The sequence below is a fragment of the Hydra vulgaris genome, chromosome 12 (genome assembly GCF_038396675.1).
Source record: "Hydra vulgaris chromosome 12, alternate assembly HydraT2T_AEP".
NCBI lineage: Eukaryota > Metazoa > Cnidaria > Hydrozoa > Anthoathecata > Hydridae > Hydra > Hydra vulgaris.
The window spans coordinates 60,590,866-60,606,865 of NC_088931.1; the positions used below are offsets into that span (position 1 = coordinate 60,590,866).

The 16,000-nt window shown below is 27.9% G+C and overlaps 1 protein-coding gene across 2 annotated transcripts in view; it reads left to right on the forward strand.

Moving 5' to 3' along the window:
* The window catches only part of LOC100205491 (protein transport protein Sec24D), a 57,534-nt gene that overhangs the window by 6,549 nt on the left and 34,985 nt on the right, over positions 1 to 16,000 (forward strand). For both annotated transcript variants that reach the window (XM_065813958.1, XM_065813959.1), the window contains exons 3-6: positions 2,589 to 2,630; positions 11,826 to 12,080; positions 12,774 to 12,825; positions 12,947 to 13,551. In XM_065813958.1, coding sequence (XP_065670030.1) covers positions 2,589 to 2,630; positions 11,826 to 12,080; positions 12,774 to 12,825; positions 12,947 to 13,551 — 954 coding nt within the window. The remainder of the gene's footprint in view (positions 1 to 2,588; positions 2,631 to 11,825; positions 12,081 to 12,773; positions 12,826 to 12,946; positions 13,552 to 16,000) is intronic.

The window sequence follows — 16,000 nt, forward strand, 5'->3', positions numbered from 1 at the left end:
ACTTCAACAAATACTGTTCCGACTAAATAATTTTCGTTTTATAACTGCGGTATTATATTATGTATAATTTTTTTTTTTTTTTAGTTTATTGCGCTAATTAATCAAAATTTATGTTACGGAAATAAAAGATCAGGAGAGACAGAGAATTACAAAATAAAAAGAATAATAAAAAAGAAGAAACTTTATCTACTGTAGTGTGAAAAAAATATTTTAAGTGAGACACATCTATATTGAATAAATAGGGCTTTGTGGATATTGATTCCATAACCCTCTTGGGCTTATAACAAGAAGTTTGGTTTAAGTTAAAACTAAAACCAATCCTGTTAAAAATATTTCAACACAATTTGAAATACAACTTTGAAAAAAAAAACATGAAAAGATAAACATAGTATAGAAATGTAATAATGTAATTATGTAATAATATTATCCAATACAAGTTTTTTTAAATATTACAATGTTTGCTTATTTTCTCAACAGTTGACACAATCATGTTTTTCTATAACTTAATAAATAAGATAAGTTTTGTTTTATTTCTTGAATATGTATCAATAGTTTTGAAATAAAATGACCAACAGGGTGTGGTCAAATACATTCGATCAAATACAAGTCTTAAACATTAACTATTGTAAGAAATAAAATGGCCAACAGGGTGTGGTCAAATACATTCAATCAAATACAAGTCTAAAACATTAAATATTGTAAGAAATAAAATGGCCATCAAGGTGTGGTCAAATACATTCGATCAAATGCAAGTCTAAAACATTAATTCTAGATTTCTAAATAGAAATTCAAATACAAATATATGCAATTACCATTTTCCAAATACAAATATAAATATTTGTTCTTTAGGTTATGAAAAAATATGATGATTTTTTTTAAGACTGATAAAATGGTTGTAAAAATAGAAGAATGAAAACAAGTTTTCTAAAAAATATCCCTTAATGACAAATTTTTAATTTATTTTAGTGTTAAAAATGAAAAAAAACAAAAAACCTCTTGGTATTACCCAAAAAAAACCGGTTAACCTAGTTTATGGAATTGCATATATATTTCAATCAAATACAATTATTTAAGAAACTTTTTAAGCAATTAAAATACAAATTACCCCGATTTACCAAATAAAAAATACGTATTTGACCCTCACCCTGACGACCAACAGTTAATATTTTTGCAAACACTTTTATCTAAAATTAGTTGTTTTTTTTTTAAATGAAAGATATATATTTGTGGTATTAATACTTTTGTTATGTAAATAATGAAAATGCTTAATCCTTATAAATTTATCACTTGTTAACAATGCCTGGATAATTAATAGGGATAACATGCAGAAAGTGTACACACATTAGGGAAAGATTTGGGGTTGGGATTAAGATAGCCTACCCTAACCCAAACACTGAGTTAACATTTGCACACTCCTCACATGTTCTCCCTATTTAAGTTAGTTGAATTATATAAAATTATGTAAACTGAAATTTGCGTATTATTTATTTATCCATTTATTTAACCAAAAATTGAAAAATTAGAAATTTTATTATAATTTACAAAATTAGGTTAGGTGTCTCTCATATAGTTAACAACTAGTCATTGGAGTGACACCTAAATAAAATGAGCACACAAACAAACAAAAATTCAACAGCAGTATTAATAAATAAAAGCAAGCTTAAATTAAATTAATTTTTTAAAAAAAGTAACTGTTACATTATAGTCAATTAAATATTAAGTGAAAACATGCAATTAGAAACAACAGCAAACGACAATAAAAATAATTAGCAACAACAACACAATTAATTACAAACTTTACACAAGCAAAAAGACTTAATCTACAAAAAAATATAAAATATAATTAACAAATAATAATCTTTTGTAATTTTTGGCAGAAAAAGAAAGGTTGTAGAAAAATTGGTGACCATTTATTGAATTTTTTTTTTATAACTTGGTACTTTGCTTTTAATTGATTTTTTTGTTTTGTTTTTGTTTATGTTTTATTAAATCTATTTGTTTATTTTATTATTTTATTCTTTTTCTTGTTTTATTTTTTCTTCAATATTTTTATTTGTTTATACCTATCAATATTTTTCTTTATTTTTTCTTAGTCTTTTTTATCTTTAAAATAATTTCCTTTGTTTTTCCTTCTCTCTTTCTTTTCTTCGTTTTTCCTCTTCACCGTTAAATAAATGCTGCCACCATTTGCAATGTGATTGCTAAGATTGATTAAGAATTATGTCACAATTAAGAATAATATCACAGTAATAATAATAAAAATAATCATGGTAAGTAATAATGATAATAATAACAATAATTATTATTATTATTTTTATTAATGTTATAGATATTATTATTATTATTTATCTTGTAGTATTTGTAAATAACCATGTAATGTAAAAACTTTTTTTTCAGAATATATGTTGTTATCACATTTTAAGTAATTAAGTTTTACTAATAAAAATAAAGTAATTATAGTTAATAGCATAAATAATAGTTTTAAATAAAGAATAAAAGATAGTTATACTATTTTTATTATTGTTGTAGTTATAAGTTATATTAGTTTATATAGTTCTAAATTTGAAAAAAATAGTTATTTTTTATAGGTTTCAAAACAGATGAAAGAAATGCAATTAAATCCTCAACAAGTTAGTATTTTTCTTAAAAATTTTATTACCAATAGTTTATAAGCAAGTAACCAAGTCAACTGTTTAGTGTTTGATGAACATTTATCTCTAAGGCTCTTTTAAAAATAAAAATAAAATTCTTTTGAATAATCCATCAAACTAGATTAAAAGTGCATAATTGTGTATTTAGGCAGCACCCAAAAAATGTGTTTTTTAGTTTTTTGCACTTTCATTTATAAAGGCTTAAATTTTTAATTTCATATTTGCTTAAATATGTATATTTAATTGATTGTTAAATATATATTTAACAAATGATGACTATAATTATATAAATTTAAAAAATCTGTTTAGAACTTAAGCTCGAGTATGTTTATAATTAAATAATGTGAAAATATATTGAATTGGCATTTTCAAACTTTTTATTGATTAAAAAATTCAAAATAAATGGCAACAGGAAAAGCAATTTCCAAGATTTTTTAGAACTAATTTTAGGAAAAAGAATCTCTGGTTTTTCCATGATCGTATCATTATTGGTTCATAGACTCAAAATCTTGATCAAAAATTTTTGCCTAATTATTATTTTAATTACAGTGTTTTAACATGAAATGCTATATATTATTTGAAAATAAATAAAATATGAATGTTTAATTTATTTGGATAGAATCTTCTTAATCAAAAAAATTGTGGAGCATTCAGGGGTGTACCCTCATGGTTGTCAGGTGGCACAGGACAACTCGTTTTCTCCAAGGGCAACTGAAATTAAAAAATAAGCCTTTCAGTAGCCCGGCATTTGTCTAGGCAGTTTGAAAAAGAAACGACACTAAACAGATATTGACTATGACAAAAATGACAATCTTTAAAAGCTGTATTTATAGTTATCTCTTTACCAATATAATATATTTTTTAACAGGCTATAACTTTTCACTTTTTTTAATTAACTTACTTTTAATTAAACCATTTCTTATTAGACGTTTTTTAGTAGTCAGACATTTAAACTTTTTTCTTCAGTAATTTCATGTGAGAAAAAATACCAAAAAAAAGCTATTATACCAGACTACTGATTATCATAGAGGACAACTCAAATAAGAAAAAAAAACTGTTGCAGTCACCTGCAGGGCGACCAGGAAAAAACCGGAGGGTGCATCGCTGGCATTATTTAGAGATTTTGATCCATGCTGACTTTTCTTTGAGTATAGGCAAAATAAGTGTGAAAATTATTTTAAAATCTAAAATAAGTTTGAAAAGAAAATATTGTTATTTAGTTAGCATTATTTATATTTGTTTTTATTGGTATTTTGGTTTATTTATTTTCTTTATTTTTAAATATTGGTTTTAACTTTAGTTAATTAGAGCACAGTTTAAGTTTGAAAATATGTTTAATTATGTTTTATTAATGTATTTCTAAATGCTTAAATATGAGTATTCAATTATGTATGTTTAATTAAAGATTTAATGAAAATTTATTTAATAATGCCTATAGTTTCACAGATTTATAAGACTTGATAAATCATTGCAGTAGGCAACAATTTATCAAGTCTTATAAATCCCAGCAACCCCAGCTGTACCTGAATCTCTTTTTCTGTTTTTGAAAAAGAGATTCAGGTTTGATTTTTAAGTCATCGCAGGTGAAGAAATCACTGTGTCGACCTGCTCATAAAAAATTCATGTAAAAGTTTGGCTCTACTATCTTGCTGCTTGACGTTTGGTTTACAGTTCTGATAAGTTTCTTTAATTCAATGTTTGGCAGGCCCATATTTAATTGTACATTTAGAAGGGCTTGAGTGGTCAATTTTGAAGCGCTAGGTTGTGGCTGGGCACTACTTTTACCTAAAATTAAAATTACATATTATATGTTTATAATAAACTTTGCAAAACTTTTCAATTATTTGTTTTTAAAGAGATTTGAAACTTGTCAAAAAAATACTTCCTGAAATATCTAGTATCATAATATTATTCTTTATTAGAAATAATTGTGGATTGCTGAAAAATTGAATGTTTTGCCTGAACTTTATTTGAGAGTTTTAGTGAGACTAACCTTTTTTTAAAGGGCTGAGGCATGTGCTGCAACGCATACAGTGGTTCTTTTTCAAGCAGTTTTCTCTTTAAGAGGGTGTTTTTTATGCAGGTTTAAACCAATTCCGTAGTTTAGACAACAATATATCATGTCTTGTTTTGTAGGTCTCACCTAAATTGACTTGAAATGAAACAAAGTGGGGAGTACAAATGGGGAATATTAAAAGCTTTTCATATATATAATTTTTATTTCAATTCATTTCCCCAAGGTCATGAAGGCCACTACAGTCGAGAAGGCTACTTTAGTTGTGATTGCAATCCTCTCTCAACTCTATAACTCTGAAACAAGAACCTTGACAAACAAGGTCGCAGAGAAACATGTAATAGCTGCACAAGAAGGTGTAAACCATAAGTAGAATGAGGTTTGGCTTGAAACAGGCAAGAATGAATAAAAGCTTTCATACCTGCCTGGATCCAGGAGGTTATATAGGAGGAATAACTTCTTAATTTTAATTATATTTAATAAATAGTACTGATTTATAATATGATAAATAGTACTTTTTAATAGCTTTAGGGTTGTTTTTCTGGTTGTTTTTTTTTTGTTTTTTTTGTTTTTGCCGGAAAAAAAAAAATGTTTGCATATTTGTTGATTTGGCTATCCCTGAAAAATAGTTGAAACTAAATAGAATGTAACCTAAACAGAACCAAATATAAAACTTAAAAAACTAAGAGGTTAAAAAAACAAGTTTAACCGAAAATGTAGTGGAACCAAAGTAAACTAAAAGCTTAAATTGAGAAAATATATTATGGACACTGCAAAATTATAGGAGAACTGGATGGTTTAAAGAAAAATTCTTCAAAAGAAACTAACAAGAATAAAGCAACTTAATTTCTACTGAAACTTAATTCAGTTTTTTAGATTTTCAAGAAAGTAGCTTACTGTCATTAAGTATTTTACATCATCCCAATAAACTTTATATTTAACTGAAAATGATACTGAAATTATCCGACTCCAATTGAAAAATTGATCATTTAAGCATCTAGCTATTTTGATTAGTTTAGTGCAAGAAAAACATAATTAAGGATCAGTAAGCAGCTGAGAAGCACATTAGAGCAAGATAATTTTAATGCTTTTAACAGTTGTGTAAATGGTTAAAATGGTTCAAATTTTGTTTCTTCTGGACAAAAAATAAATATCTAATTAATAATCAGAAAATTGAAGGATCACCAAAATTTACTTGCTGTTTGGAGTGAATCAAGTTGATTAAAATTATTTTATTGCTCACATTTTATTGGGTTGTTGTTCTTATATTTTTCTGACACAATTTTTTGCTGGTTTCTTTCCAAATCTTTTAAACCTAAAATAATGTTATTTTGTGTAAAATAGATATTTTATATATATATATATATATATATATATATATATATATTTTAAACATCTTCACTTTCAACAAGGCTGCAAGCAGTCACTAGACGAATAAGCGTTTTTGGAGCACTTAGGAACAGTCACAGAAAAAGGATGACACTTAATTGAATGACGAGTAACACGAGAATAAATTTTAGTAGATGGCACAAGAGACGCTAGCTCTTTAGAGCAGTGCCCATTATAGTATTTGTAGAAAAGAGAAAGAGAAGCAACATTACGACGATGTGATAATGGTTGAAGGTTGGCTGCAAGAGCAGGTCCAACTATGTTTACAATGCGTTTTTGCACCTTGTCTAAAAGAGAAAGGGCATCATTAGAAGATCCGCCCCAGATATGGCAACAGTATTCCATACAAGGCCGAATTTGAGATTTATAGAGATAGAGAATAGAATCCAGAGTAAGAAAGTGGCGAGCTCGATAAAGAGATGCAACCTTAGCAGATGCTAATTTTGCAACCGATTTGATATATGGTTTCCAAGAAAGATTGGAAGTAAGAGTTAATCCTAGAAGATGAAGAGTAGGTGACTCATCGAGTACGTCACCGTTCATAAATATAGGAAGATCTAAATTATTGCGATAATGATTGGCTGAAAAAAATTGAGTTTTATCTGAATTAAAGTTCACCAACCACTGTGAGCCCCATGCTGTAGCAGAAGTGAGATCCTTTTCAAGCTCAAATGCCCCCTCCAAGCAATCAGAGGGTGTTGGTTTCTTATCACAACAAGAATAAATGGTAGTATCATCAGCAAACAATGCCACCTTAGATGTGAGAATATCTGGAAGATCGTTAATGTAAATTAAAAAGAGTATAGGGCCAAGGATAGAACCTTGAGGAACCCCTGAAGTTACAGAATAAGAAGAAGAGTGTTGTCCATCGAGGACAACTTTTATGCTACGATTGGAAAGGAAGGACTCAATGATCTTAAAGATGTTGCCGGGTACACCATAAGAAGAAAGCTTATGGAGAAGACCAGCATGCCAAACTTTATCAAACGCTTTTGAAATGTCAAGAGCGATGGCCTTAACCTCTCCACCTTCATCTAATGCACGATAAAACCTGTCAGTTATTACTTTTAGCAAATCAGCTGTAGAACGAGAAGATCGAAATCCATATTGATGGTCAGAAAGTAAGTTATTAGATTCAAGATGAGAAATTAAGTGTTTGTTAATTAAAGATTCAAAAACCTTGCTTATGATAGGAAGAAGACTTATGGGACGGTAGTTAGACGAATCAGAACGATCCCCAGAATTTTTGAAGATAGGGATAACAGATGCGGTTTTCCAGCAGGCTGGAAAACAAGACTCTGATAAGCACTTGTTGAATAGTTTTGAGAGTATAGATGACAGCTCCGGAGAACACTTCTGCAAGACAATAACAGGTATGTTGTCTGGGCAACAAGCTGTAGAAGAGTCTAGGCAGGAAATCACTTTAGATACAGATGCTGGAGTGGTATGAATGTCAAGCAATGGATCAACCTGTTTGTTGGCAATATCAGGTAGAACGCAATTAGTGGAATCAAGAGATGATATTGATGAAAAGTTTTTAGCAAACAGTTCGGCTTTGTCTTTAGGTAAGGTGACAAAGTCTGAACCATACAAGAGAGGTGGAATTATAGATTTGCCCTTATTATTGATATTATTAAAGATTCTCCAGAAGTCACGAGAGCCTAATTTTTGAGATGAGATACGAGATTTCATGACCTGAGAATAGCGGGTTTTGGCGTTAGACAAAACCTTTTTACAGTTGTTTCTAGCAGTAATAAACAGACGTCTGTTTTCTGGAGAATTGTTTTGCTGATAAATATGGAAGTAATGGTTTCGATTGGCAATCGCAGCAGCACAGTGTGAGGAAAACCATGGAGGAGAGTGAGGCTTGACCTGGAATCGTCGAGAGGGAATAAAAGATTCCATGCCAGCCTGAATCCACGAAGTTATGTAAGAAGCACATTTGTCGACAGGAAGTTGAAAGATTTCTACCCAAGGGCCATCACAAAGAAAATCACGGAAAGAATCCCAGTCAGCTTTACTGTAGTTGTAAGAGTTTCGATAATAGGGGTATTCAGGTGATGAAGAAGAATGAGATATTAGTTTTAAAGAGATCAAACTGTGATCAGGAGCACCTAAGGGTGAATGTGGAGAAACTGAGCACTGACTAGGATCAGAAACAAGACATAAGTCGAGTAGAGAAGGTGAATGATTAGGGTTGTCAGGAAAGCGAGTTGGAAAGTTGACTATTTGAGTTAGGGATTGAGAAAGGCAAAAGTTGTGGGCTTTAATGCCTGCAGAGTCACTGACACTAGAGCCAAGCCATTCAGAGTGGTGAGCATTAAAGTCACCGACAACAACTATATTAGCTGATGGATAAAAAGAGAAGGCTTGGTCAATATGATCAGAAATAACATCAAAAAGAATGCAGTCTTGAGATGAAGGAGAACGATATAGAACAAAGAGAAAGGCAATAGAGTGAAGTGGTGCTAAACGAAAGCACATGAAAGAATAGTCTGCGGATTCAAACCTAGTTTCACGACAAACAGGTGAGTTCTTACGAATGTAAATGCCCAGGCCAAGCATGTGACTATTGGAGTCTTTACGAATCAGAGGAAGATAACCATCAACACTAAGATCACAAGATGAGACAGCCGAACTCAAATTAGTCTCACAAAGAGCAAGTAGGTCTGGTGAACTTTGCAAGAGACAAGACTCAACAGAAGAAAAGTTACTTCGAAGACCACGAATATTAGTGAATGATAGGTTTAGAGAACTTGGTGATGATGATGGTTTTTTGTGTTTTATAGTTTTTGGTACTTTATTCATTATTAAATTAGATTGAAGAACTTGACTCAAAGCATAGACAGTACTCAGAACACCGTTTAAAAGCCCAAGTAATTGCCTCATTACTACTAATAAACCCTAAGCCGTAACAAAGGGCTCCAAATGTGGCCTCCGCAATGCACACCAAAAGTACAAACAGGGACACCATCCATGTGCAACATGGCACTGTTAATACTTTGATATTTTTCAGCTGTTGATGGAATCAGCCTCTCTGAGAGCTACCACAGAGTTTGGGAAACCTGACTACCAGCCGGCCTCAGAACTATAAAACTGAGTTTTAGAGCTGTACCCTCATAAGGAGATAATAGAATGAGTTGCCTAGTCATAAAAACACCATCTCTAGCCTTTACTCAACCCAAAGCCCCAAGGCAGGGGGTGTTTTAAATTGGAGTTGGCATCTCCTAGCCTTTGCCTAAGAAGGCGTATCCTACAAGGCAGCAGGACATGAAGCAGATTGATATATATATATATATATATATATATATATATATATATATTTTATCTTGAGTTTATTAACTGTTTTTGATGTTACTAAATTAATTCCAACATTTAATTACTAAATTAAAAGCAACAGGATAGTGCCATATTGTTCTAATATGGCACTATCCTGTTGCTGAAGAATTTTCAGAGTTAACTGTGTTTGGTTAACTCTCTGTACTCTTTGTGTGGCTCTCCTCTGATATTTGAAGATGTTTAGAGTTGAAGAAAAAGTTTTTGAGTTTGTATGACACCAGTTTACTTTGTTTAAATTAGTTTTTTTTTTTTTAATATAGGATGAGGTCCCTGTCTAATTCTTCTGGTTTTGAGACTTTTCTAACCTTAAGCTTGATAAATGTTTTTCATATAAATTGTGCTTGAGATCTGATACAAGCTTTGTAGCTCTTTGCTGAAAACTTTCAAGTTTTTTTATGTCATTTTTTAATTGTGGATTACGGTGCACAAAATTCTAATTCAGGTCTAACATAAGTTGTATATAGTTGTGGAACTAGTGTACAAAATTCTAATTTAGGTATAACATAAGTTGGATATAGTTTAGTAAACGAGTCAGTTGACCAGAATTTTAATGTTCGCTTTAGTGTACCTAGTTTTGAGTAAGCTTCATTGGTTATCGTTGTGATCTTTCCATTTTAGATTATTATTTATGTTGATATCTAGGTCTCGTTTCTGTGTTGTTTGATTTAATTTGATGATTTTTCGATCGTGGGTTGTTATATATAGTGGGAAAGCTTGATTTATTTGGTCAATTAACTTTTTTGATTTGGTACTGTAAACTTTCATAATTTTACATTTTTCGTAATTTAATTGAATGCATTGAGATCATCTTGCAATATTTCTTGATCTTTCTGGTTTTTGATTACAGCAATTAACTTACTGTTATCTGCAAACAGCTTGCAAGTGAACTAGTTCAGGCATGTCATTAATAGATAGGTTGAATAGAAGTGGTGATAAACTTCACCTTGTGGTACACCTCAACCCTTTTGCCTGTTTAAGAGAAAGTTGTGTAGCCAATTTGTAAATAATTTGTAAAAGTTTTTATTTAAACGGTTAGTAGTTTATGATCTGCTGTATCAAATGCTTTAGTGAAGTCAAAGTAAACCACTGAAGCATAAAATCCATTGTTTAAAGCATCGGTTATTATATCTAATGATTTAAATAAGTTTGTAATTACTGATTTATCTGTAGTGAATCCATATTGTTCTTTAGCTTTTTAGCTATATAAGTCTTAGTAACTTATTATGTCATCTTTTATCAGTATATATATATTTTATTAGTATATATATATATATATATATATATATATATATATATATATATATATATATATATATATATATATATATATATATACACTAATTTATTTATATACCTTATATAATTTAAAATTATATGTATGCTAATATATATATATATATATATATTATTATTATTATTATTATTATTATTATTATTATTATTATCTTGTTATACTATTATTATTGATTTTTTTATATTGTTAACTTACTTAATTTCATTTGTTGGAAATTCTCTAGCATGTTTAAAATTATTTTAAGCTTGAAGTTAAAAGTAAAAAAAAAGTTTTTAATTTTATTATTTGTAACTTTTTTAATATTAATAGGCTTTTTCAGGAAAGGTGTGTGATCGCACACCTTATATGATCATGCATAAAATATTTTGTTTTGACAACTTGGACACAGCTCTTTGCAAGTTTGGAAAATTAACATTTTAAAAAAGTGTGCTGGATAAACAAATGTATACTTAAAATAAAATTAAAAGTAAGCCATAAACTGAAAAGACAAATAAAAAATTAAAAAAAAAAACTCTTAACAAATGATGAAATAAATAAATGGTAAGCTAAAGAAATAAAAGCATAAAGTTTTGTTTTAAAAGTGTTTCACTTTATAGAGTTTAGAAAAGATTGAGGTTTCAAAGTAATTTTATCCAAGCTTAATTATTTCGAAACTTAATTAATTAAAAGTTTGAAAATTTGGTATCTTCTATGATGTCTACTAAGAAAATAAAACTTTAAAAAATTATCTGTTAAAAGGATTTGAACCTTTATCTATTATTAGGTCTGAATTATCAATATTCTAAGTTAAAAATATATATTTATTAAATATATATATTTATTAAATATATATATATATATATATATATATATATATATATATATATATATATATATATATATATATATATATATATATATATATATATTAGGTACGGTGTTTTTTTTACTGGTTTGTGTTTTGATTGTTTTAAATTATCAAACATTTTGACAACACGACAGTGGCCCAGTTGTCAAAACAAAATTCTGTATGCATTATATTAAGTATAAGGTCATATTAGGTCTTATAAGGCGTTCAGTTGCACGCCTTTCCTGATAAGGCTTGTGTTATCAAAATTTACTTAAATAGTATTATTTTGTATTATTAAATTTATATTAGCCACATGGAGCATTTACTCAATACAGGCCGCCAGGGCAAAGTTTAGCTAGTGGACCGTCACCCAATATAACACCACCAAGACCTTTAATGACCCAGCAACCTCCTGTTCCACCACCACCAACTCATAGTTTACCACAGTCTGTTGCGGCTCCAGTTTTGGGTATGCCTCAACAAAAGTTTAAGGAGTCATTGTCAACAACTGAAACTTTAAATGTTAAATCTAATGCTTCTGGAAATCAAATACATGCAAATATGGTAAAGTTGATTTTATTATTGTAAATAACTATTACCTTTAAATTTTGAAAAGGTATCTGTAAATTGTAATTTGTGAGTAGTTTTAAATTCAAATCAATTGAAAATCTTTTTTATTTTTTTATTTTATATATATATAGCACTTCTTGGTAATTTATGTAATATTTGCAAATTTCATACTTGAATTTAAATGCTTTGCATTTCTATTAGATCATGTGTTTCAAGACCTTAAAGCATGTTCTTATGCACTATGATTTATTATTTTCTTTCATTCCAATGTACTTTGCAATGTACTATCAGTCTAATATTAATGACTTTTATGTCATTAGCATGTTAAAGACTTTTATGTCATTAGCATGTTAATGACTTTTATGTTGTTAGCCTGTTAATGACTTTTATGTCGTTAGCAAAGTTAAATTCTCATGTTCATTTTCTATCATGGTATAATGCTGCATTTGACCCATAATATCCCATTTGACTATAACCAATGCATGTATATTCCTTTAGGTTGGGATAAGAAGTACAAAATATAACTTATTATATATATATAATATAATAATATATATAATATAAATATAACTTTATTTTTATTGATGATATAAGTTGAAATTAAACTAGAATTTGATTGATTAAGAACAACATTTTAATTGATTTTTAAAGTTTTTTTAGTATTCAATAATTATATTTTTATTTCAGCCTATCAACCAATCAAGTCAAGCATTTATTACAACGACAACAACAATGACAAGTATGTTTAAATAATATTTGTATATTTTTGGGTATTATTAGTTTGTTTTATTTAGTATTTTTAATTTATTTCCCTATAAAATGCTATATTAAAAAAAAACCTTTACAAAAACAATAAATAGATATTACAAATGGCCCTACTATGATTGTTCCACCTATTGGTCAACCTCCACAGCCAGTGCATAATAATTCAATTGGTTTTCCACCTTCAGTATCACAACCAATGAACTTTTCAAAAAATGTCGGACCACCAATGACTGGACAACATATTTCAGGTAATATTCCACCAACAAGTTTGCCACCTCCTATGGGACATCAGCCAACAATACCATATGGGACTGGTCAGAAAATGCCTTCTACCATGGGTCAACAGATAGGTATGCCTCCTACCATTAACCAAAGACCTGTTCAAAATGTGGGTATGCCACCTTTACCTGGTCAACAAAGGGGCATAGCACCTATGACAGGTCAGCCAATGGGTATTCCACCTTTTACTGGCCAACAATCAGGTATGCAACCTTTATCTGGTCAAACAATGGGTATGTCGCCAATTCCAAATCAACAAATGGGTATGCCACCTATGGTAGGCCAACATATGCCTATGCCACAGAGTGTTGGTCAGCCACAAGTAAATCGTCAACCCTCTGGAATCAATTCTCCAATGTCTGCACCTGTTGGCGCATCTCAGCAAGCAAAAAGAATAGATCCTAATCAAATGCCTAACCCTGTAAGAAAATTCAAATTTTTAATATTTCTATATAATTTTTAATTGTTTTTTATACATGGTCAAACCTGGTAATAATGGAATATTTTATACATGGTCAAACCTGGTAATAATGGAATATTTTATATATGGTTAAACTTGATAATTATTGAACATTTAAAATCACAGTAAAAATGATAGTAATAAAAAAAGTACTTTTTCAAAAGATTATTTAAAAAGTTAAAAATCAAAATTTAAATGCATCATAATGGAATTTTTTTTTTTTTTATAATGTCAATTATTTTAGCATACCATCACAACTTTTTTTGCTAGCAGAAAAAAAAATTTGTATTTTTTTGCCAAGTTAATTTTTATATTTTACTCTCAACAAACATTGTTGTAATGCACATATGTACTTTTTTATTTAAAAAAAAATCTAAAAGGAATAATTGCACCTATGTAACTCCTAAATTTTTAATGAATTAATAAGTCCGCCATTTAAAAAATAAATTTAGCCCTTATTTCTGTTCTGTGTGCAATGGAAAGCTGAAAATGTGTATGCTTACATATTTTGGGGCAAGGATTCCATTTAAAAATGAACATCTAAAATTTAAATCTTTATTACTTTTTTACTGCGTTTAATTAAAAAAATCCTGATGTAGCTTGATTTTTTATTTTATTTAGATTTTGTCTTGAATAGTTTAGGTAAAGTTATTACAAAGTTTGGATTGCGGTCTTTTCTAAAATAGAAAAATAAAAACAAAAAAAAAACATGGTCAAATCTACTTAGATTTATTACTTGTAAAACAGTAATCAAAGAAAATGAAAAATCAAAGCAGCAGAAAAGTTGATAATTATACAGTAATACATATAAAATCATTCCTTTAATTGTTGTTGACTTTAGCTGTTTCTGTTTCCTTAGTAGTTTTATAAATTTATTATTAATTCACTAGGGGCGAGTTAAATTATGAATATGCAAGTGTATAGCTCAATTTTTTTTCAGAAGTTATCTTGAATAATTTAGTTATAGTTATCACAAATAATTGGATTGTGGTTTTTCCTAAAACAAAATTAAAAAATGTTGTCAAATCTACTTTATTACTTACAAAACTAATAAATCTAATTTATTACTTATAAAACATGAATTTCATATTTATCAAGACGCATCAACTAAAAGATGAATAAATAACTTGGAAAAAAACTTATTGAAATTCAAGAAACAAAAATAATATAAGTCAAAAATTAAAATTTGTTAGTTGTATACTTATATTTCTTTATATTTCTTTAGTTATAGTAATATAATCATTCACTTCAGTTTTATATATTCGTCATAATCTTGTTGTTGGGATATTGAATTCTACAATTAAATTTGACAATGGTACCCAACAGATGTCATCTCTTCTTGGCCAAATGAAGTTTTGAGATGTACAATGAGGGTGCATAAACTTAATTAACATTACTGCAAAGAATATAAGAAAAGTAAAAAAAAGCTGACCTGAATTTTTCTTTTCTGATGATATCTGATTTATATTTTACATAACATTTACAAAAATTAGATACTCTATTATATTATTACAAATATTCTCTTTTCAATTGACCATAAGACTTGCCTAATCATTGTTTTCATTAATAATAAAAATAGTTGCATGAAAGCCAAATGTTTAAGTGTGTATATATATATATATATATATATATATATATATATATATATATATATATATATATATATATATATATATATATATATATATATATATATACTGCCAAAAAAACTGGATGTTTGTTACATTTAAATTTAGCATATGTATGTATATATATATATATATATATATATATATATATATATATATATATATATATATATATATATATATATATATACTGCCAAAAAAACTGGATGTTTGTTACATTTAAATTTAGCATATGTATGTATGTATATATATATATATATATATATATATATATATATATATATATATATATATATATATATATATATATATACTGCCAAAAAAACTGGATGTTTGTTACATTTAAATTTAGCATATGTATGTATATATATATATATATATATATATATATATATATATATATATATATATATATATATATATATATATATATATATATATATATATATATACTGCCAAAAAAACTGGATGTTTGTTACATTTAAATTTAGCATATGTATGTATATATATATATATATATATATATACTGCCAAAAAAACTGGATGTTTGTTACATTTAAATTTAGCATATGTATGTGTATATATATATATATATATATATATGTATTTAAAACATATATATATATATATATATATATATATATATATATATATATATATATATATATATATATATATATATATATATATATATATATATATAGTGCCTTTTGTTGTTGCGCAGGAACAATGTTCTGGCACCTTTTTTAGTTCTTAGTTCATTTTTAAAAGCTTAAAATTCA